The sequence below is a fragment of the Cibotium barometz genome, chromosome 55, assembly GCF_041138505.1.
Source record: "Cibotium barometz isolate CiBa-2024 chromosome 55, ASM4113850v1, whole genome shotgun sequence".
In the NCBI taxonomy this organism is placed as follows: domain Eukaryota; kingdom Viridiplantae; phylum Streptophyta; class Polypodiopsida; order Cyatheales; family Cibotiaceae; genus Cibotium; species Cibotium barometz.
In genome coordinates, this window is record NC_141100.1 from 28,100,425 (window position 1) to 28,126,160 (window position 25,736).

Consider the following 25,736-nt stretch of genomic DNA (forward strand, 5'->3'; position numbering starts at 1 on the left):
AAGAAGATTGGGAGAGTCCGACCTAACAACTCTCATGGCACATTTGGACAATGAGGACAAGCTGTGGGTTGAGAGAGAGATGCAGAGTGCATCTGCTAGAGGAAGGCCTAGTTGGCTTCATTTGCCAATCCAGATTATGACTTGGCTCTTGTTCAAGGACGAGATGGAGCAAAAAATTGATGAGGCATCAAATGGACCACTTGCCGAGTCTGCTAGGGAGAATGTGACTCGAAAGGTAGAAGTTCTCTACAGAGGAAAAACATCAAAATATGCAAGGATTGCTGATCCCTCCAATGGTGAGACCTTTTGGTGTGCAGTGCTCTCCCTCCCATGGCACGCGTCAACCAATCATGTGGCCATAGAGGAAAAGCTCAATATGATAGGTTCTGCTTGCATCAGAGACACAGATAAGGCTCACATTGTCAAGCTATTGGACAACTCTCAGGCTGCAGTGCGATCACTTGAGGGTATGCCAAATGATAAGACAAAGGTTAGGGAATGGCTGCACATGTACTCCTACTGGCTTCAGATCACGGAGCTGGGTTTGAGAATCCAAAATGATATTAAAAATGCCGATCGAGTCAGGTTGCCAGGTGAGAGCCGATTCAAATGTTTTGTTGTTCTATGCAGAAGAAAGTACTTCAAAAGGGCTTTCAAAGTGCACAAAGGAGGCATAAAATTTAGCCATGATATTGACCATCAACCAGGCCTACAAAGTGCTGCACGGCGAGTCATTTATAGGTTTTCCTACAACATAACCCATATATTCCTTGTTAAAAAACATGCATGCTTCTTTCTGTGTGTTGTTTTATCATTTGGGCTTTGGCTTGCAGATGGTTGCTTTCTGAAATCGAGGAGCACCAATTGGATATTTTACCTCCTCTCACTAGTGTGTGGCTTTGTGTTGACAATCAATCTTATATGTATGCCGATTTGAAGCTTGGAAGAGTAAGTGATTGAATTCGTCATTTTGAATCCATGATTGAGAAACATGTTCATATTGAGGGTGAGTTGTGTTTACCCATGTTTGTCATTGAATAGGCCATGTCAAGCATAGAGTCTCGTTTCTGCCCGTGGTGGTTGGACCTTGAAAGAAACCATGTGCCTGAGGAGGAGCTTGATCTGTATCGCCAACATAAGTCTATATTGGAGCTTCGTAGCCAGCAAATTGATCATAATGAGGCCACATCCACATCACATGCAACATCGATTGCATCGGCTTCTTTTCGTAAGTCATTGCCAGTGAATTTAGGGAGGGAAATAGTGAATCGTGCATTGGAGGTGAATCGAGCAATGGAAGCAAATAAGGAGCAGAGTCAACAACAGACATCCAATAGTAGTGCAGGTGGGATACAACCAACTGACATCATAACCGAGACATTGCAAGCTCCAGGTATGTGAGCTTCCTACCTCATCTCTATTGTGATCCGATTGTTTTGACTTAAGACTATGTGTGTTAAATGTCAAAAACCTGTCTATAGGAACCATTTATGCCTTCAATGTCAGTATTGAGGACCTTGCAGCTACTTTTGTGAACATGGAGGATGCATCCTCATTGGGAAAGCAAGTGCTTGATGCCATGAATGTTATTTGCACAGTAGGGAATGTCAAGAGTAGAGGGTCCGATTACTGTGTGGAGTTGATATTTGCAGACTTCCCCTCAAATATCATCATTGGAGGTTGTGTTGCAAACAAGGTTCCATATTGGAATAAGATTGGGGATGGCATGTATGACTCTACTTTTAAAGTTGTTGATTCTTGTCTCTCGGATCGAGGCTTCTTTACATGCCTTTACACTATGGAAGAAGGAGTGACCATTGAGCAGGTTGCACAGAGCGTTGGGTTTGGCATTTATCATAGACAGGTTGTGAGGTGTACTCCACCTATTGGGAAGAAGATGGGGCAAATGATTACTACCCAGGTATTGGTGTTGTTCTCTTTGGGGCTGTCATTTGTGCAAATCTTCTTTGTCCCATTTAAGGTGAAAATGCATGAACAACCAATGTGTCTTTGCTTGTAGGTCACTTGTCTAATATTGGCTGTTTTTGTTCGCTCAACATCTCCTGCTACAAGCTTTGTGATGCATGGGGATCAACTAAGGGATTTGGCACTAGGTGATGATCTTGATGTAGGGCAAGATCTTATCTTTGACATGTATGTATATGCATTCAAATCAAGATAGAATTTAAAATGATTTTCGGTGATCTTTATGGCATATGGTTAATGGTTTGTGTGCGTTTTCAAGAGTGCCATCGGAGGATCTGGTGAAGAGAAAGGGTAGACCATGGCGGGGCGGTTGTCAGAGAGGTCAGCGGCTTAGCAAATACATCGTCTCCGTCTTCAGTCGTCCTGGGGACACGATTTTGGATTTGTTTGCTGGCACTGGAACTCTTGGGCTAGTGGCAGCATTTATGGATCGCAATGTCATAATGTTAGACAAGGATGAGCGGATCTATGATCACCTGTTAGAACCATACTCAGCAAAGGTATGCATGTTGAAAAGATAAATATATTAGTAGAGAATAATTTTGTATTGATAAAGCTTATTTTCTTTTCTTTGTGTCTCTTGCAGTTATGAGGATCACATGTCTACATCAAAATGCCATTAGAGATAGTCTTTTTTTTAATTGAGACAATCATTTTTTTGGGACTATGGAAGTAATGTTTTGATGGATGTTATGCTTCTGAATGTTTTTTACAATAGCATGTAGCTGATTGTTGGACAATTTTTATTTGGATTATAAAATTTTTAAATCCTATGGTTATGGTTTCTAAAGAGTATTATATTGTTGTGTCAGTGGTATGGCTATTAAAATTGGTGTGCATCTTAATGGCTTGATTTATATGCTCTCTGGTCGCTGTGGTTTCCATGTGGTTGCAACAATAGTTTGTTTCTATTAGTAGCTCAATGACCAATTCAATGTCTTTTTAGCGAGCCAAGTAGTATGAGTTTTGTAGTGATTTTTTATATCCGCACCATTCATTTGAAAATGCTTTATTGGCAATAGTCATTTTTAAACTTTTTTAGTCTTCTTTGTTTTGTTCATTATAGAGTTGCACTATGGTTTCACTCTTCTCTTTAACATTACATGCTGGCTTAACATCATACCATGCCCCTACTTGCTCACTTTCACAAGGACTTTATTTCTACTCACTGCTCTGTGCTCAGTGCTCTTGGCTCGCTAAATAGACGCACCCCATTCCCATGGTAATGATTCCTTAAGGTAGTAATATAACAGAAATACAAATTCTTTGAAAATAAGTTAATTGTAGGCAATGTTGCTATTGATTAGGCAATGCTTCCCCATGGTTGGCACAATGGTTTAGGATTAAAGTTGAAAAAAAATGAAGGCTTAATAAGGTAATGAGTGTTGTAACATTGCAATATGGATGAGTATATGCAATGTAAACTTTGAATTTGTTATTATTTTTGGGAACCTTGATGTTAGCATCACCTTGCTCACATGGGAGAAACACATGATCCTACACACATAGCCATGGAGTACACATGTACACATGAGCATGGTGAAAGTGACATGGATCAAGAACAAGATACAAGATAAAGATACAAGCAAAACATCATAGTATATTCCATATCCATCATCTTGTGTATCCAAGAATCATGTACAATATATTGTGTATTGTGTATACAAGAATCATGTACAATATACTGTGTATTGTGCATCCAAGAATCATGTACAATATATTGTGTATTGTGTATACAAAGAATCATATATATTGTGTGTGCCAGAATCATGTGTAAGAATCATGTCCAATTTGCATACAAGAGGGGCTTTATATAGCCATCCAACCATGTGACTCTTGGGATACCCATGTGACTATTGGGCTACCCATGTGACTATTGGGCTACCCATGTGAATATCCCTATAACCTCCACAAGATCCTAACTCCCCACTAGCCCTCTTGTAATAACCACTTCTTGATATGAAATCTTTTAATAACCAAATCCCACAACTATTTAGCCTAAGCTAATGCCACTAATGCTAGGGGGTGTTCACACCCAAGCTAATTCCAAAATGCTAAGGGGTGTACACACCTTAGCTAATGGCAAAATACTAGGGGGTGTACACACCCAAGCTAATGGCAAAATGCTAGGGGTGTACACATTCGTCAACACCTCTCTTCCTCTTTGTTTAGTTGGGAGTATACTATCTCCTATCAATGCTAAGTACATCATGAAAATCTGTACACTAGAAGGTACAATGCAAGCCATTTCAAGTTATACAATATATCATATAGAACCACAAAATCTCATGGTAGACCAAGGAGATGGTGGGAAGATGATTTCCACCAATTTGATGAAGAGTCCATAGGTATATGTTGATGAAGAATCTCGTCCATGGGCACTCAAGTGTGCTACCTTGTATGTTGATGTAGCCACCTGCTTTTACTCCATGTGTCCACAAAATTAACTTTATCTCTAGAAGTCCACAAAGTGAGTCCTCTCTTGGGTCCTGAAAGTACAACATCCAACAAGTAACTGCGTTCTAGAAATCAAACAAGTAGCTGCGTTCTAGAAATCAAACAAGTAGCTGCATTCTAGAAATTACAACATCCAACAAGTAACTGCGTTCTAGAAATCAGTGCTAGAAATCAAACAAGTAGCTGCGTTCTAGAAATCAAACAAGTAGCTGCATTCTAGAAACTACAACATCCAACAAGTAACTGCGTTCTAGAAATCCAACAAGTAAAGTATGCATTCTAGAAATTACAACATCCAACAAGTAATTGCGTTCTAGAAATCATTACATCATTTTCTTATGCTTTTAACATTTCCATTTTGGTTTATATTTTAGTTATTCCTTTTCCTTACGTGCAACTCGGTAGGGACCTTAGTGAGCTTTTCCTCCGGACCTCACGCCTTCTCACTGGGTCTTACAAGCATCTCGGTATCCTCAATGCAAGACTCTTCCTCTGGCCCTCATGCCTCATTTTAGAACATACAGGTGACACAGTCGGGACCTCGCATGGGCTTACTTCAGACCTCATGCCTCTGGACCTCATGTCTTCTCATTGGGTCAGGACCTCCCCTTGGGGGGTTCACTATAAGCAAACCCTCTGTATCATGTGCGTTCAAGGCTTATTTAAAAAATCCCTTATGTGTGAATTTTTCATGAATAAAACATACCCTTCTTCTATTTAACCTCTGAATACCCCCTTTAAATGGTACCCTTTTGTATGTAAAAAAATTCATAAAAAAGGAATTTTAAAAATCCTTTCTGTTGAACCCATGTGCTATGCTTACATATTTATGAGTGATCCCCCCAAGGACCTCCCATGGGCTTCCTTTGGACATTATGACTTCTCATTGGGTCTTACAAGCATCTTGGTAGTATCCCAGCTAAGCATCTCCTCTGGCCCTCTCATACCTCATTCTTTCAATATTAATATTACGATCGAGATCTCGCTGGGCTTCTCACTGGATCTTAATATAGGTGTCCCACTTAGTATCCTAGCTAAGCTTCTCCTTCGACCCTCTCAGGATTTATTCTTTCAATATTAATATCATTTTTCCATTGACACCATATTTCAAGATAATACTTCAACAATTTATGTAATTAAATTATCCAATTACTTACCATTCAAGTTCATCAGGTTGTCTGCCCCAAGTTTCCACGGAGGTGAAAGATGCGTTCCATGTACTCCATGAAGTAGGCATAAATAAGCTAGATCATCCAAACAACATGCCGTATGCCATATCTGCGCTTCTTTTAATGTGCTTCTTTAGATTTTTAAAGGCTTTCCTTCTTATGTGATTTAGGCATGCAGGATTCCCGTGAACTCATTCTTTAATAATAGTGTTTTCACAAATAGAATTGATATTTTTTAGCGTGGTTATTCTTGTCGTGACACAACTCACACTTTCTCCCCATTTTCATTGTTTGATTTGATCAAAACCCCCACAACTAGTGCACCACACTAGTGCAAGACCAAGTGTGCTACCAACAATAAGTAGAGCTTGGTGCAATACCAAGGTTCTTGCCGTTCACACACAAGGCTGCTTGATCATAACTTTAGTGTTCATTTTATAAAAAACTTCTTGCTTATGTGTATTTCCCATGCATGGAAAGGCATTATTCCAAGGTGCCTAAGGAATCATAACTTTAGTGTTCATTTTATAAAAAACCTCTTGCTTATGTTTATTTCCCGTGCATGGAAAGGAATTATTCCAAGGTGCCTAAGGAATCATAACTTTAGTGTTCATTTTATAAAAAACCTCTTGCTTATGTTTATTTCCCGTGTATCACCCTCATTGACATGAGGGTCATCATCAAGTAGCCCATGTGCATCATCGGCCATGGCTACATATTCATCAAAGAACACATCATCATCATCATCCTCAACTATGTGAGGGATAGCATCAAGTAGCCCATGTGCATCATTGGCCCCATATGGCTACATCAAATAAACATCTACATCCTCAGTAAGGTGCGGGAGATAGTAGTTGCCAGCATAGTTCTCTTGGAATTATTACACCATGGACATAAAGCAAATGCTCCTATATGAGGATAAAACCATGCTGAACACATTCTACCATCTAAGGACAAACCCTTGAAGAGTGCATGAGGGTGGTGATGTCCTGCAGGGCGGTGCCTAGTCATCCAAATACAAGAATGTGATGAGAGCTACCCATACTTGTCCTTGATTAAAATCCTTGAAGCTTAGGGCCCTTGCCGTTTTCTCAATTTTGTGCACATCCACTATGTTCTTGAAGTAATCAAATAATGCATCCCCATCAAAAGTGTAATAGAAGTAGATGACCTTATTTCCTTTGAACCGTGATACTACTGTAACAAAGGCAATTCCATATATCAGGTTGTGCTGATGCCATTCCACAAGAAGCTTCCTGGTGGCGCCTGTAGGAGCAGTAATCCGCATCTACTTTCACTTGAGGATGGACAGGGTTAGTTTCTACACATTGTTGTGGATTGTTGTAATCACTAGCATCAACATTCCTTCCCCATCATTTTTTTTTCATAATCATAACGGGTTAATCATGGATAATTAGTGGGAAAATTATGGGCTAAGTAGATGGAAAATTACTACCCAAATATGCTGCAAATTTAGCACCAAATAGGCTTAATTACTGGCAACAACAACCCACTTTCATTGTTGCAAACCCAAACATCAACATTTCATCAACACCCTTTGTGAACGCTTTTAGATAACTAAGAATAAAACTCCCAATTATTTATAATATAATCTCAAAATTCACCAATACTCATGCTAATCTCCCTTCTCATGGGATTTTGATGGACATCATAATCGAATCTAGAAAATAAAGAAAGAAGCATGCATGCTACTAATAAATACTAATCTCTCTTCTTGCAACAAGAAATGTGTATGGATTAGGCATTTGACTTCTAATCAAGAGCTTGTAGGCAAGGAGAAGATCAAATCTCCTTGTCCCGTCATGATGGCCAAGTGTTAGCATCACCTTACTAACATGGGAGAAACACATGCTCCTACACACATAGCCATGGATTACACATGTACACATGAGCATGGTGTAAGTGAAATGGATTAAGAACAAGATAAAAGATACAAGAAGAACATCATATTGTATTCCATATCCATCATCTTGTATATCCAAGAATCATATACAATATATTGTGTATTGTGTATACAAGAATCATGTATATTATGTGTGCCAAAATCATGTGTAAGAATCATATCCAATTTGCATACAAGAGGGGCCTTATATAGCCATCCAACCATGTGACTCTTGGGATACCCATGTGACTATTGGGCTTCCATAACCTCCAAAAGATCCTAACTCCCCACTAGCCCTCTTGTAACCACTTCTTGATATGACATCTTTTAATAACCAAATTCCACATCTCTTTAGCCTAATCTAATGCTACTTATGCTAGGGGGTGTTCACACCCAAGCTAATGCTCAAATTCTAGGGGGTGTACACACCTGTCAACACTTTTAATAACCAAATTCCACATCTATTTAGCCTAAGCTAATGCTACTAATGCTAGGGGGTGTACACACCCGTCAACACTTGAGTCCAAATCTTCCAATACTTTTGGAAACTTAGAATTTGTTGATATCAGTAATTTTGGGAATTTTGAATGTCTTAATCTCATTAATTTTGGGCTTTCCAACCATTTAAGATTACTCTTAAGCTTTGGAAGTGGGTGATATTCCATCCTTTATACTTTACCATTTTTATAAATTGTGGTAATGGCTTGTACTTTAAAGCTAGAGGGAGGGGGAGTTAACAAGTTATGTAGCAAGATTCAAGGTCACATAGGGTGTTAGATTGAGGATAGTGGAGGGTAAGACTTTAACAAAATTTGGCCCACTTGGCACAATTGTTTGGGCTTAAAGTTGACAAAATGAAGGCTTAATAAGGTCTCGGGGGGGTCACTATATGTAAATCCTCTATATCACGTGCGTTCAAGGCCTATTTAAAAAGTCCCTTATCTGTGAGTTTTTTAGTGAATATAATGTATCCTTTCCTATTCAAATCTGTAATTTTTTTTAAAATACAATAAATAAATCCCCTCTGTAAATATATTTCTGTAAGTTTTAAATATTTAAAATGTCCTTCTGTTGAACCCACGTGATACATATTTATATGAGTGACCCCCCGAGAATAAGGTAATGAGTGTTGTAACATTACAATGTGGATGAGTAGATGCAATGTAAACTTTGAATTTGTTATTATTTTTGGGAACCTTGAGTCCAAATTTTCCAATACTTTTGGGAACTTAGAATTTGTTGATATCAGTAATTTTGAGAATTTTGAGTGTCTTAATCTCATTAATTTTGGGCTTTCCAACCACTTAAGATTAATCTTAAGCTTTGGAAGTGGATGATATTCCATCCTTTATACTCTACCATTTTTTATAAATTATAGTGATGGTCTCTTCTCAATTACAAATGGTCCATAACACAAATGGTGGTGTTTATAAACACTGTCTAGCTTAATTTGATCTTGAAACTTCATGCCCAATGTGTTGTTAAGAATAGAAACCAATCTTAAGGAGAAGAGTCTACCTAAAACTTAAGACAAGTTCCAAGAAAACCTCTTTCATAGTAGTAAAGTTTGAGTGGAGAAGCTAGTGAAGCTTAAGGGACTCACTTAAGAATATATAGCATAGCACATGAGTTCAATAAAAGAGAGTTTTTGTTTGAGGGAGATTTACATACCTAAGAGGGTTTTAAACTTAAAAAATGAATTTAGATGTTGTACGTTGGAAAAAAAGAGGGTACTTTTATTAGCTTTAAATTTAGAATTCCATAATTCATAACACCTTTGGAATGCTTGTGTACATATGGTTGTCATGTAGTGATCCCCCTATATGGTAGATGAAAGTGCTAAGTATAATAATGTGAAGAATACTAGCAATATTTAATGTTAATACCTTTTAGGAAAACATAATAAAGTGCTAAGTATAATAATATGAAGAATCTTAATTTCTTTTAGGAAAACACAATCTTTTGGAAACTTATAGTCTTATATTCACCTTGTCGTAAGAAATTCAAGAAGTTTCCAACCTAAGCAAATACCTTTGGAACTTTTTTTGCATCACCAATCTAGGTTCAATGTACAAACTAAGGAGTTGCTAAGCCTTTGATTAGGGTCTAGCTTGTATCCCTACCCGACCTAGAGTTCTTGAGCCCAAATTAAGGGGGATTTTTTTTTTGCGAGCAATTCCCCAAATATGGTGAGTAGTACATCATTTTATCTCTCCCTCTCTCTCTCTCTCTCTCTCTCTCTCTCTCTCTATTTATGTCTCTTATCTATCTCTCTCAATAGCAAAATAAAATTACTCCAATAAAATGATACATCCCAATAGAACGATACAAGCTCAAATAAAATTACACCATGGAAATTGTTCCAATCAAATGATACCCCAAAACATTTTTGCACATCCCATACATCTCTAAATTGTATTTTCCAACGTCGTCCAATAGAATTCCTATCTCTCACGTGCACGTTGTACTCAGGTCTATAACTAGCATCATCATCCACATCAATTACATTACATTGTCGTCTCTTATGTTAGACTGATTCTCAATCACCTGCCAAAGGAGTTGGGGCTTTGTACATGGGTGTACCTGAAGTGGTACTCTTTACTGTCCTTACAACTTGTGCTGGGCTTGGAGTATGCACATTTTCCCTCTTAATTAGCTTTTCAAGACTTGGACCTGCTCCGATATGCTTGCCCATCATGTATGAATTTTGCTTTGTACTCTCGCAAGTTACAATAGTTAGAAGTTCCTGTGGGTTGCAACTAAAAGTAAATATGCTAAAAGAGGTAATAACAAAGAACTAATTTTTTCAAAATCCGTTATTACTAGCGACAAGCCATTGTTACTACCTTGGAACATAAACATGACAAGCCGTTGTTACCCAATCCATGATGTGTCTAGTGTAGTCAAATTGGATCCAAGCTCTTCCTAGATCACCATTCCCTGAATGCCTCATTCTATTGACGAGTTCAACACCTGAGGCTAGTCCTTTAGTAGACATATTGAAAACAAAATAACATTCAGTTTCATTGGCTGGTCCTTTATGATCTATGTCATCCATGTCAGCTCCAGAACCCATGGTAGCGAGAAACTCAAATATTACATCCCCATCATAGAATCTAGGAAGCTCATTCACCTGAAACACCTATGGTATCACTAGCTTTGTCAAAGTGTTCTCCTTCCTCATGTGTTCAGCAAGAACTTTACAGTGCGTTTAGATTTCAAGGGTGAAGGTAACTAGGTGTATAGAGGCACTGCATTTAATACAGATGTCTTTTATAGCAAACTATCATCAGAATTTGTTGAACTTTTAATATTCACATAATTAGAGGTACCAATTGATGTATTGGATTTTGAGCTTACACATACCTCATATGTAAGAGATATGAGGTCATCAAGGAGGTAGAGGTCCTTGCCATTTATATCTTGTAGTGGAACAACGGCAACACGTGTCTCTTTATCTGCTATGATTGTGACCGGCTCTAAACCCTTGAACTATGATGGGTAAACATTTTCGAATAAGATATTCCTTGTTCACAAAGCCTTTGCCATTGCTTAAAGGCACCCTTATCTCACATGTTTCATTGTTGGGGAAAATAAGCTTGGCCTCCATAATAGAGATATAGAGAGAGATGTGTGTGTGAGAAAGAGAGATACAGAGGGATGTGTGCGTGTGTCAGAGAGAGAGAGAGAGAGAGAGAGAGAGAGAGAGAGAGAGAGAGAGGTGTGAGAGAGAGATAGAGAGGGATGTGTGCATGTCTCAGAGAGAGAAAGAGAGAGAGAATCAATTGATAGGTCTTAAATAAATGATTATCAAATAGAGAGAGAGAGAGAATCAATTGATAGGTCTTAAATAAATGATTATCAAATATCTCATATGTTATTGTTTGTATTAGGGTTAGGGTTAGTGTTAACCAATTTTACTTCAGTGTGTTAAAAAAAGTTTCAATTTTAAATTTTAAATTTTAAATTTTATATTGTTCTTTTAATTTTTCTTTGTAATGTGCTTGTGATTAATCATTTTATGATCATGTCATTTATTCTCTATATCAAACTCTCAAACACACACACACACACACACACACACACACACACACACACACACACACACACACAAGAACCCTATTTTTAAACCACAAAATGTCAATTTTTAAACTTTTGAATCCTTTTATTTCTTGAATTCATTATTGGTTATTATAGCATGTCCATTAAAGAAGATAAAAATATGTTTTTTTAGCACAAACTTGGGGTGTGAGCAATCTATGGTGTACCTAAAAGTACTAATTTTGGCACATACTATTAGTACTAATGAGAGTACTAACAATTCATTCAATATCATTATATCTCTTTTATAGAGGTAATATTTGTGCTTGGCTTTATTGACTGGACATTATTTTTAAAATAAAAATCTTAAAACATTATTTATAGCAATTATTACTACCCATATTATATTCCATTCTTTGCAAATAGTATGTACATCATATCATACTTAGACTCCTAGACAAAGCTTTCAATAATATAAATTTGTGTGCAAGAAACTAGTTAGAGAGATGGCAATACAAAGAACACAATGTCAAGATTTTAATTATGTATCTCCCTCGACAAGGAAGAGACATTACAAAGGTCTTCTACTTCTTACAACAATTTACAAATCACACAATAATGATGCCATATCTTTATGGTATACCACAACATAACATGACCAACCCATATCAGTATCCGAATTGGGGGGGGCCTCCATGGCCCAACACAAACCAGTAAATCATGTAACTTCAAGTAGTGTTGGTGCCTCACATGGAATATGAGTCATGGAGATGGCCATGTCATTAGTTAACAAGAACACTTATTGATGTTTTCTATGGATTTTGTATTCAATGTGTCATGTATGGAAGTAACTTTTATCAATATCATGCAAAAGCGTGATACGTGTTGGTGTGTACATGTGTCAATAACCTGAGAGAGAGAGAGAGAGAGAGAGAGAGAGAGAGAGAGAGAGAGAGAGAGAGAATTTTAGAGGTACCTAACATTCCAAGTGCATCCTCGGAACTTATTTACCTTATTCATTCTTAAGCAGTAGCAAGAACCATCTCTGCTTCTAGTCCCTCTTCTCTTCTTGTTTTTGTAGTTGTTTTTGAAGCTCCCTCCAACAAGAAGTATCCACTTTCTAGTTTAATCTCCCCATGGATGAAGTTTCATTGTCATCCTCCAGAGAGATAAAGGGGTTAGAGTATATAGGAGGGTTGAGCTCTTCCAGAAACTTTCATGCTTTTACCCCTCTCCCTCCAACTCTAAGTTGATTGTTTCAAGATTCCCCTTTTATGTGTCTAAGGTTATTTTCCCCTTGGATTTGTCCCCAACCAAGATTCTCAAAATCCATTCCTTCCATACTCATCTTCTCTTTTCCTTTGTCCTCTTTATCAACCTGTACTCTTGAAGTTTCCCCTTTCCCTCCATCAGCTAACCCCTCTTCCTTGTTCTCTTCCCCACTTGCTTTCATGTTACTTCCCACTCCACAATTTCTAGCAATATGGCCAAAGTTTTGATGCCTAAAGTAGGCCCCAAATTCTACGAAGTCCATTTCAAGAAGCTTCAGGGTTTCAACCATTGTATTCCATGATACATAGATTATGTTTGAGTGATGGCTATTGTCTTCATCATTAGGTAGAAACAATATTGGGCCAAGTGCACTAGCAAAATCCTTCAAGGCCGGTGTCAATCAGAGAGGAGACCTATTATGTCCACCTAGACTAGGCACAATTCTCTGAGACATCGATTGATGTCAAACGTTGGATCAAAAGGCATGGCATGAATCAACTTTGATCCCATAAACAGTGGGGCTTTTGTAAACAAGTCGGCTACCATCTTTCCTTTGATAAATAACACATTGAAAAACCCTTTTCCTAGGTAATACAGCTGAGATACTTCTCTGTCGTGAAAGACTTCCTCTTGAAGCCATCTCCCCAACTCAGCTTTGCTAGGCAGTTTCCCAGAGAAAAATAATATTTCGCTGCTCATGGAGATCAAACCAATTTGTCTTTTGAGCAGTTTAGATGAGACATTAATCATACCTTATTCCTATGTAGATTCTCCAAATGTTGCTGCGCGTTTAGTTGGTCAGAAATCCAATCATGTTGCCGCTTCCTTGTTGCGACCCATCTTCTTTGTCCTCCCTTTCTCTCTTTCTCTCTTTATCCAAATCCCATTCTCCCCATCCCCCTTCTCCATCCTCCTCTAGATGATCCACGTTGCCTGCCCCATCACGTTGGTACATGCATGTGTAAGGCATGTAATCGCGTAAAGCAGACATAGTAATCTCGCATTCATCCATAGCCACATGAGAGAGAATAAAAATTGCTACCTACCTTGTAGCAATCTTATACATATCAATCTTCTATTTTGTATGTATCTACTCTTGATATGTTCATTAGTATGAGGTCCATATGTTAAGTGATTCCCGACCTACCCTATCACATCTATTCACCCACCTTGAGAAAAACCTCTTTATTCCTAAAGAAGGGGATGTCACCCTATTCAACACTAAAAGAAGAGGATATATACTTGGCTACACATTTAGACACAAGTAGATCCCAAATGTGAGTATACCCCTAATGAGAATCCATGTGTCATACTACAATACCCTAGTGGGGATCTCAAGGTCATTTATTAAGATGATCAATAGAGATTCTAGCAAAGTTATGTTTGTCTTTCTCAAGAAATTCTTCATGTGGATATTAGAAAAGAGATGTTATCAAAATCATCAGAGATTCTAGCAATGTTGTGTTTGTCTTTCTCAAGAAATTAATTATATGGATATTAGAAAAGAGATGTTATCGATAAAGTTTTAGGTTTGGATAACATTTTTATGAATCTAGATCTTTGAAAAATGTGCATTTTTTAGTTAAAACTTAATTTGCCTTTATACGTGCTTCCGTGAGAAGAATAATAATTACTTACGATGAGCACCTTCCATAATCTTAGGCAAAGCTCTTCTAAATTATATTATTTATTACTACTTTATGAGTCTTATAACAATGAAGATAGAAATTCTTTCAACATAGTTTTTAAAGATTATTATGGCATATTTCATCGAGTTTCTAAGAGAACTTTATTCATTTCCTTGAAATAAGAAGTCTTTGTAGTGTTTTGTACAAAATGAATTTGGAGTTGTCCCATTTGCTTTTGTGCTAGTGTAAATGATTTGCATGCTTTTGGGTATGCTATTCGGGACCTTGCCTACATAAAATTATATCCATTGTGTTATTGAAGTAAAAGTTTTTTGATATAGCCCAAGCAAAGCATCAAATTACAATATGTGATCAAAGTCCACATCAAAAGTTTTCAATGTTGAATATAACCTTACTTTGAAAAGTTAGAGATGGATCTATCTCCAATGGTTTTCACATCTAAGAGCTTTCAACCATGTAGATATAATTATTAATGATAATGAAGATACAGCTGGTTGATCCAAAAATTGATTCAAGCCCTCTAAAGTATGAATAGTAAATAAATATTATGGAACCTTAGCCTCCCTATTAAAACACAAGGTTTGGAGCACAAGGCATGTGAAATTTCTTTGAAAAGATTTATGTTTAATCCAAATTGACATAGGACATGAATAGATGACCCCCTATAGATGAGACAAACAAATGATGTGTACAAGTCATTGAGCTAAAAAATAAGGATACATATACATTGACTCTAAAGTCTTGTGCCAAGGCTCTTAATGAAACCCTCATCACATCATTAAAAAAATTTGGTGTACTTCATTAGGTAAAATTTGGCCTTAAAAAAGGACCCTCTAAGAAAAGGACCCTCTAAAAAGCTATGTAATCACTTTGTTAGAAAAAAGAGGGTCATGGGATGAACCTTATGAATCTTATGTCAAAACCCTCGCAGGTGACATATCTTTGGAAAGCCCTATTCTAAATCTACCACCTCTGATAAATTTGCAGTTGATATGCTCAAGTTATACCTTCCCCACTGAAAGGTAGATTCCAACAATTGTGACATCCATGTATCATATCATAATTGTTGGAATCTACCTTTCAATGGGGAAGGCATAACATGAGCATATCAACTCCAAATTTCTCGGATGTGGTAGATTTAGATTCTACTTTTCAAGGTCTTTGCAAAGGTATGCTTAGGTGGAGGTTTTAATATAAGATACATAAGGTTCACAATGGCCTCTTTTTTCTAGCAAAGTGATGACATGGCTGTTCTTAGAGGGCCCTTTATATTCTAATTTTTTCCTGAAGGAAAGGTGTCATGACTAATCTTACAAATGGGTGAGTTAGAGCACTCAATGCTAGGCTACAACCTTTTCTAAGGTATCAAACATAGTTTCTATGAGAAGATGTGGTTATAACAACCTTTGTTCCATCCATGGTATGCACATGATATTAACAACCTCTTTGTGTGATCTAAACTATATAAAATTAGAAAAATAACTCATCAATACATGATTAAATCTATTTGAACTGAAATGACTCCTTGCATACTTCTAACTATATAGTGAATATATCTATTCTTAACATGCTTCAACCATTCATACAACTACAGTTCAAACCAATTACAAGAAATTAAATACATGCATGAAGAACATTGTACCAAAAGCTTAACAGCACATGATTAAATCTATTTAAATTACAAGAAACTAAATCCGCTCATGATGAATATATTTCAAGAATAAGTTGTTATGTATGCTGCTTAATAGAGACCAATATATATTAAGGGACTATGAAAACACGTAGAATATCAATTGTATATGCTCAGAATCAGAATGCCCAATGCTTGTTGCTGAGTAGGCTCATGGATTTGAGAGGAGGTTTCCTCATTTAGTTGCTCATGCACCAAGGAAGGTCCCTCTTGGATGCCTTACCATCATCAAGGAATCTTGCAAGGAACTAATGGTCCTCTCTAGATTGGAACAAGAATATAGGATATCCTAGTAGCCCACAACATTGGCTTGATGATAAGCTTTAAAGGCCATGAGCTTCTTGTGACTTGAGTGCATTCAGAAGGACACTCGATCAGGAGTTCCGAGTTACAGTAGAATCTAGATTAATCATTATGGGTAATGGGTGGAAGTAAACAAGACTTGATGTTTGTCTAAGAGACTCCACTGTCCACGAGACGTTTAGATTTGAACGTAGTAAGCGAAAGGAAACAACTTTGGGTCAATTAGTAATTAATTCTGTTGTTGATAATGCTGCTTTCTTGGAGTGGAAAGTCGACCTAATGTGTAGTCAATTAGTAATTAATTCTGTTGTTGATAATGCTGCTTTCTTGGAGTGGAAAGTCGACCTAATTTGTAGACGAAGTCGACAATGGTCATTGTAACACGTGTAGAACTTTTTATTGGGTTTATTATTACTATCCATGTCCCTCGCCCTTTAGCACGCATTTTTAGATCTGTTGTAGCCGCTTGGAGTTCTACGCGAGAGAGAGAGAGAGAGAGAAAGCGAGCTATGGTGCGTGCCTCTTGCGAAGAGCCAGGTCTAAAGAAAGGGCCTTGGACCTCGGAAGAGGACCACATGCTCATTACGTACGTGCAAAACAAAGGCCATGGGAAGTGGAGAGGTCTCCCTACGCGAGCCGGTAATAATCCATTCTAAGCGAGAATTCTCAACAAGAAAAGAAAACTAAACGAAGCAGAATTCAGCATGGTGTTGTCTACATATATAATACGTTAAATACAAGGTGGAGGAGCGAAATTAATGGTGCCCTCTGTTAATTACTTTTAAACGACGATGCTATGCTCGTTATGATCAACAAATGCACCCCGTATAGTTTAATTGCCTGTGTCAAAAGAGCGAGGGCAACATTTTAAGGCACTGGTATGGATGCACTACTAGTACAAGATCATGGATGATACAAATTAAATCCTTATAGCTTCGATTTAATTAAACTGTTAATGCGTGTGTAATTGTATATACGCTATTAATGCGTGTGTAATTGTATATACGCTTGTGGGAAGAGTTGTCGATTGCGTTGGAAAAATTATCTCCGGCCAGGCATAAAGCGTGGCAACTTCTCATCTGAAGAGGAGCAGACAATCATCCAGCTTCATGCCAATCTTGGAAACCGGTAGGCTATATAAACACACATGGGTTAACTATATGAATATATTCTCTGTAGCTTGTAGTTGTAAGCTAGAGATAGGGCTAATTATGTTATGTACTATACATCTTGTTCTAAGCTACAGCTTAGAAACGTTAATTATATGATATACGTAAGATGAGGATTACTATATTAATTTTGTCTCCGTGTTTGTTGAAATGATATAGATGGGCGACCATAGCTACTCATTTGCCAGGCCGAACAGACAACGAGATCAAGAACTACTGGAACACCCACTTGAAGAAGCGTCTCTTGAAAATTGGCGTGCATCCAGTCGCCCATCGGCCTTCTTCTGTAACCCGCACATGACGGCTGGCTGCTACCCTAATTATTCCAGTAGCCCTCTAATCAAGTTCGCTCTCCTCTGCTTTACTGATCTTTTCTCTAATTATGTCTCCACTACAATCCCTCCCCTGGCACACGAATGGAAGAATGGTACCCTAATTGAAGCTGACGCCCGTTTAGCAGTAGATTACCTCAAATCGGCAGGCTTTAGTGAAAACTACTCCAGCCTCAGCAACCTCAATCAGCTCTTAACCCAGATATCGATGATGAAAATGCCCGGTGATGCAGTAGATTACCTCAAATCGGCAGGCTTTAGTGAGAACTACTCCAGCCTCAGCAACCTTAATCAGCTCTTAACCCAGATATCGATGATGAAAATGCCCGGTGATTATCAAGGTGCAGCAGCTAATTATACAAATAACATTAAGCATGATGAGCAGCTGCTGGCAGGCCATAATCAGCAAGCATCTCATTCTACTATATTGCCTTCTTGCTCTGATCAGCTTCCCCTTTTCATTATTGGGGATGGATTAAACTTGAATGAGATAGCATATGACAACAACAATACATTGATGCCTTCTAGTTCAGGCCAGCAGCTGTTTTTGGGAAATACAATCCATCCGTGTACGGGAGCTTGTGATATAAATAATGGTAATGGTTCTCTAAGCTCATCATTAAGCCAGCAGTGCGAATTTCCCCAAGATTCCAACAAAACGGACTTTTCCACGAACGTCAGCCTGACACATCAGCAAACTACACCATCGCTGCATGGCCAACGTGGCAAAGCAGATAGCAATCAGTTGCTCCCAAATGGCACGCCACAATTGGCCGGATTTGAAAAGGACTATGCGGGAAATGCGGGGAGCCTGCCTTCTACTTTGCTGTGGGACAGTGAGCTCTTGATGGCTGACAACGACGTTGCCAGCTCATCACAATCTCCAGTGAGCACTAGTACCAACTCTTCTGCAAATGGGGACTACTGGATCAACCTGTTAAAGCTCATGGGGGCCTGACTATCAGCACCACTCCTAGGCAATTGCATGCTGAATTCTGCTTCGTTTAGTTTTCTTTTCTTGTTTAGAATTCACGCTTAGAATGGATTATTACCGGCTCGCGTAGGGAGACCTCTCCAGTTCCCATGGCCGTTGTTTTGCACATACGCAATGAGCATGTGGTCCTCTTCCGAGATCCAAGGCCCTTTCTTTAGACCTTGCTCTTCGCAAGGGCACGCACCATAGGTCGCTTTCTCTCTCTCTCTCGCGTAGAACTTCAAGGGGCTACAACAGATCTAGAAATGCGTCGAGGGACATGGACAGTAATAATAAACCCAATAAAAAGTTCTACACATGTTACAATGACCATTGTCGACTTCGTCTACAAATTAGGTCGACTTTCCACTTCAAGAAAGCAACATTATCAACAACAGAATTAATTACTAATTGACCCAAAGTTGTTTCCTTTCGCTTACTACGTTCAAATCTAAACGTCTCGTGGACAGTGGAGTCTCTTAGACAAACATCAAGTCTTGTTTACTTCCACCCATTACCCATAATGATTAATCTAGAGTCTACTGTAACTCGTAACTCCTGATCGAGTGTCCTTCTGAATGCACTCAAGTCACAAGAAGCTCATGGCCTTTAAAGCTTATCATCAAGCCAATGTTGTGGGCTACTAGGATATCCTCAAATCCAAGACTTTGCCCGGGTTGACATGATATTCTTGTTCCAATCTAGAGAGGACCATTAGTTCCTTGCAAGATTCCTTGATGATGGTAAGGCATCCAAGAGGGACCTTCCTTGGTGCATGAGCAACTAAATGAGGAAACCTCCTCTCAAATCCATGAGCCTACTCAACAAGCATTGGGCATTCTAATTCTGAGCATATACAACTTATATTCTACTTGTTTTCATAGTCCCTTAATATATATTGGTGTGTATTAAGTAGCATACATAACAACTAATTCTTGAAATATATTCATCATGCACGGATTTAGTTTCTTGTAATTTAAATAGATTTAATCATGTGTTGTTAAGCTTTTGGTACAATGTTCTTCATGCATGTATTTAATATGTTGTAATTGGTTTAGACTTTAGTTGTTTGAATGGTTGAAGCATGTTAAGAATAGATATATTCGCTATATAGTTAGTGTTGAGATTCAAGCTCGATGTCAGTGTGTGCCAGTTGTGCTATGTGCTGGCATGTTAGGTAGCAGCATGTGTGAGACATAAATAACCGCGTCCAGCTGGTCATAGTGTCTGGACATTAGCTAGGATTAGATGTGTGTGAACACAACTCATAGTGTGTCTTGTGTATTATGGATTATGGCTTTATGCATTGTGTGAGAAGGGAGATGGCTTCCCTCCATGGTTAGGGTTTGCTCCTATGTGTGTGTCTCCTCTCCCTCTACTTGTTTTTTTCAACATGGTATCAGAGCCCGGTGCTCTCTATTAGGGTTTATGAGTGAGTGAGAGAAGAGGGAGAAGAAGCTGTGAAGAAAAGCTGTGAAGCTTGCCATTGAAGCTGTGAAGCTTGGAGCACACCAATTTCTATCAGATATGAAAGCTTGGCCTACCGGGTAAGGTATTCTAAACATCCTTGAGCGAATTGCAGGTGATTCAAGCAGAAACAAAGCAAATTAGGGTTGCCTAAAGCAAAGAAAAATTCTGGTTTTTTGGAAGCTTTCCATTGGAGCTTGGAAGCGATGATGTATGGTAAAATAGATGCAGATCTGGCAAAGAAACATGTATGTGACAAGGATGAATGTATTGGCAACTCATGTACAAGCCCCACAACTGATTTTGGAGCAAATATGATGCATTTGAATGAGTGAAAATTACTGGTTTTTGAGCTCTCACAAAACAGAGAAAAGGAGGTCAACTTTTGATGAAATTAAACCAAGATTTTGGCAAAAATCAGACCATTGATGGGCTGTATACTTGCGTAGGTGTGTTGGGCACCTAATTGCACCATCAATTATCATTATAATCTCTCCAATTCACCCCTACAGCAGGCGGCGCAGCATCTATAGAGAAATAGGGCAATTTTTTACATATTTTGATTAGTGGAGGCCAAATCCCACTTGTGTGCTTGATAAATCCCAAAATTGCCTTAGCAATTGGTTGGTACATATACTTGAGAAGGAGGCTACATGATTGGTTGGAGCAATTATGATCTATGGAGCTAGAAATGAGCTGATTAAACAGGCTGTCTACTGAGTTCAGTGAAACAGAGTGATTAATCGACTAATTACGCTCTGGTCTTAAACAATTGGTCTAATTCCTTTTACATGGAGTTAGTGGACATCATTGCTAAGCTATTAAATGCCTAGTCTCTTGATTTGGACAAATATTGAAGAAATTAGAGCCATTTTACTACTGGTTTTTCTCAAAACAGAGAAAGGGGTTTGACAAAATTGATATGTACACACCTCCGTTGGTGTTGGTATGCAACATTGAGCTTGTTTAGGTGAAAATGCAAGTTATGCACACTTTATTGAACCACTACATTGCAATTTGGAGCCTTGGAAAGTGCATCAAAATAGGGTATCTTGGACTGTGTAAACCAGTTCATTTTGGATGCATACAGTTTGATTTTCTACATCAAAAGTGAAGTTCATTGTGTACTTTGGAGTATCTGGAACACTTATTAGAGTGTGTTTGAGTTGAGGAAGGCTCATTTATAGATTTGGACGTGTGCGGAAGGTGCATTTCATTGAGCAAATATGTCGGACAATCCAGTGCAAATTGTAGGTGAAAAATTGGATAGGAAGAACTTCCAGGCATGGAAGTACAGGATCAAAAGTTTTATGAAGGGAAAAGGTTTTTGGAATCTTATTACAGGTGCGGAGCCAGAGCCGGAACTACCCCAATAACCTACACAGCAGCAGGCAGCAGGTTATAGCTCATAATAAGCAATGGTCAGAAAGAGCATACAAAGTGTTGCATTATCTGTCTATATGTATTTCAGATGCCATACTCATACATATACATGATGCTAAGAATCCCAAGGATGCATGGGATACATTGGTAAAGCTGTTTGATACAGACACGAGTGCTCGCAAGTCTCAGTTGTGTGACAACAGATACATAATGTGAAACAGAATAGAAGGAGCATCCATGATTATGTACAAGAGATAAAGAAGTATGTAGATGCATTGGCAACAATCAATGCCCCCTTGGTGTTTTCCATTGATTTTGTATTCAATGTCTCATGTATGGAAGCAAGTTTCTTCAATATCTCACGAAAGTGTGAAATGCGTTAGTGTGTACATGTGTCAAAAAACCAGAGAGAGAGAGAGAGAGAGAGAGAGAGAGAGAGAGAGAGAGAGAGTAATGTTAGAGATACCTATGTGTTATGATTTCAACCGCTTTTGCCAGTTTCACAAAACTGCTCGCCCAAAATTGCTCGCCAAAAAAAGCACCCCCAAATTAATCTTAGGAGTTTTGGACTATAGTCCAAATATTTGGAATTGAGTCCAAAGCTTTTTGGAGCTTTTTTTGTGCATTTCCAACCTAGGGTCAACATTCCCTAGAGAAACTAAGGATTTTTGGTTTGGAGCCCAAGTCTTTGGGGTGTAGCTTGTATCTCCAAGCCCAAATCACTTTAAGGAGTTTGAGACTAAAGTTTAAACCTTTGGAATCTAACTTTCATTTCCAACCTAGAGTCCAAAGGGCCTAAATTCTAAGAGTTTTGGAATTAAGTTCAAACTTTGTGTTCCTGGTCCTTAGGCCCATATTTATGTGAAAACTTGTAGACTTGAGTCCAAAACTACCTAATTCTTCGTGCATCCCTAACCTCTGGGGTCAAAGTGTCTCTAAGTACTCAAGGTTGATAATAACACATATGGGGTGTTTACAAACAGTGTTTAAGCTACAATGTAGCCAAGAAAAGATCCATAACATTTGAAAGAAAATTATAAAAAATAATCAAATTCTAAATAGTAGGGGACTAACATGAACTAACTCACAAAACAAAAAGTGACCAACATAGATCCCAACTGGTACTCTAAAAATCTAAACTCACTAATGTTGTAAGATTCCTCCCCCAACCCCTTTTTGATGTCTAGTATCTTCCCCTGTAATCAATCCCTCTTCAGAAATATAAAGGCCTTGTTCTAACTGTTTTAGCCTAGAGAGAGAAAAATATGCTAGAGAGAGAATATTCAGATTATGAATATTTTTGGATAGAAAATTAACTCATCTTATTAAAATAAGTTCCCCTGAAATAGAAATTCAAAAAGAATTTTCCAATGTGCAATTGGAATTAATTGAAAATAAGTATAAAGAACCTTAGTCTAAGGGTCTAGATTTTCAGAAATTTTTAGATTATGGTCCAATTAAGGTTCCTATGGGCCAATAGCATCAATCCATGTGTAGGGAGGAGATAAATCCAATTTGTAAAAGAAGATACCCAAAAATGAGTAAATGCTCACATAAGATGAAGAGTTGAAAATGTACAAGAATTATTAGTAAAAAAACTATGAGCAATATTAAAAATATGAGATATTTTGGGTATCCAAAAATGAGTAAATGCTCACATAAGATGAAGAGTTGAAAATGTACAAGGTTTATTAGTAAATAAACACATATGTAAGGAAGGGGAGTTCTTTAAAGGAGGTGCATATTTCACATAAGATGAAGAGTTGAAAATGTACAAGGTTTATTAGTAAATAAACACATATGTAAGGAAGGGGAGTTCTTTAAAGGAGGTGCATATTTCACATAAGATGAAGATTTGAAAATGTACAAGGTTTATTAGAAAAAAAAACTATGACACATATGTAAGGAAGAGGAGTTCTTTAAAGGAGGTGCATATTTCACATAAGATGAAGAGTTGAAAATGTACAAGGTTTATTAGTAAAAAACTATGAGCAATAAAATTTTGACACATATGTAAGGAAGGGGAATTCTTTAAAGGAGGTGCATATTTCACATGCTTGAATGAGTTTTAAACTCAAAAATAATGTGATATTTTTATCTCTCATCTCTCTTGAACCAAACCAAATCAAAATGGAACCAAACCGAATCAAAAAGTAACCAAACTAGGTCCAAATCTAGTCCAAATTCAACCAAACTGACTTGGAAAATTCTAGAATCAGTTTGTTTGGTTAGGAGCTCAAATTTTCCTATAAATAGAAGCCTCCCCTTGTTGAAAAAAATATAGTGTCTTATGCTTTGTCACTCTACTCCACCTAAGCCAAAATATATAGTGTCTTATGCTTTGTTACTCTACTCCACCTAAGCCAAATTAGATAGAGTCTTATGCTTGTTACTCTACTCCACCTAAGCCAAAATATAGAGAGTCTTATGCATTGTTACTCTACTCTACCTAAGCCAAGAGTTGTGAATTCTTTAATAATTCACTAGTTTTTGATACTTCTCTCTTTCTTCAATCCCCATTGGTGGCTCCATCAACATACTAAACCAATTGATTGGTTGGGGGCCTCTACCGTGAATAAAGAATCAAGCAAATTATAAGGTAAGTATATTGAATTTTGATCTTTCTATAATTTCTCAATGATTCTCTCTTCTCAACCCCTCTCAAGCTTGAGAAGTTTAATTGGTATGGTTTTTTAAATGCTATTGAAGTTAATTGGTGAATAGTAGTAAAGAGTTACATAATTTAATAAATGCTATAGAAGTTAATTTCCATTTATGTTTAAATTCTAATGTTTTTTATGTAATTTCTCTCTCTCACTCAAGAAATGGTCATACTCATGAACCATTCTCAATCCAAATGAAGCTTTTCATAAAGCCTTTCCTTAATCCAAGATTAAGCTATGCTCGAGGCCAAATTAATGGCTTTTTGCTAAGCTTTTAGTTTATGCACATTGATGATTCAATCCATTATGGATTGATGACCCAATTAGAGACCATTCTAATTGTTTTCTTAAGGATCCAACTAGAGACCATTATGGATTGATGATCCAATTAGAGACCATTCTAATTATTTCTTTAATAATGAGCTTTATCCCTTAGAAAAAAAATTGAGATTTATCAGTCATAGTAGCGGAGCTATGGCAAAATTTTTATAGAAATTACGCATAAAATAAATTCATTCAAAGTATAAAAAGAGGAATTCCTACCATATTCTAGGAACTATCATCCTAGATTAATTAAAAGAATTTTATTATGCATGGAGATGTGGATGTTGCATGTAGATGTAGATGTATGGATGTGAGTGTGAATGTGGAGGTGGATGTATGCATGGGACGTGGATGTATGCATGTAGAAATAGATGTGTAGATGAGGATGTAAATGGAGATGTGGATGGATGCATGTAGATGTAGAGGTATAGATGTAGATGTGAATGGAGATGTGGATGTATACATGTAGATGTAGATGTATAGATGTAGATGTGGATGTGGAGGTGGATGGATGCATGTAGATGTAGATGTATAGATGTAGATGGGAATGGAGATATGGATGTATGCATGTAGATGTAGTTGTGAATGGAGATGTATATGTATACATGTAGATGTAGATGTATAGATGTAGATGTGGATGTGGATGGGGATGTATGCATGTAGATGTAGGTGTATAGACGTAGATGTGGATGTAGAGGTGGATGTATGCATGTAGATGTAGATGTATAGATATGGATGTGAATGTGGAGTGAATGCATGCATGTAGATGTAGATGTATGGAGGTGAATGTGAATGTGGATGTGGATGTATGCATAGGGATGTAGATGTATGCATGTAGATGTGAATGTACGCATATAGTTGTGGATGTATGGATGTGAATATACGATTGTGATGTGAGGGAATCTGAAGTGATGAGATGGAAATGATGTGATGGGATGAGTATACATATAAATGG

General features: G+C 37.7%; 1 protein-coding gene across 1 annotated transcript; it reads left to right on the forward strand.

Moving 5' to 3' along the window:
• The first annotated feature begins 16,979 nt into the window (after positions 1-16,979).
• On the forward strand, positions 16,980-18,188 carry LOC147607578 (transcription factor MYB16-like). The gene is made up of 3 exons (XM_086790471.1): positions 16,980-17,109; positions 17,469-17,598; positions 17,799-18,188. Exons 1-3 carry the CDS (start codon positions 16,980-16,982, stop codon positions 17,938-17,940), a joined length of 402 nt encoding a protein of 133 aa, XP_086646597.1. The 3' UTR covers positions 17,941-18,188.
• Positions 18,189-25,736: the final 7,548 nt, after the last annotated feature.

Excerpts from the sequence above, each read along its gene's own strand:
- LOC147607578 (XM_086790471.1), top strand. The coding sequence starts at position 16,980 with ATGGTGCGTGCCTCTTGCGAAGAGCCAGGTCTAAAGAAAGGGCCTTGG. Across the intron at positions 17,110-17,468 it reads AGGTCTCCCTACGCGAGCCG|GTATATACGCTTGTGGGAAG; the intron begins GTAATAATCCAT and ends GCGTGTGTAATT. Across the intron at positions 17,599-17,798 it reads CATGCCAATCTTGGAAACCG|ATGGGCGACCATAGCTACTC; the intron begins GTAGGCTATATA and ends GAAATGATATAG.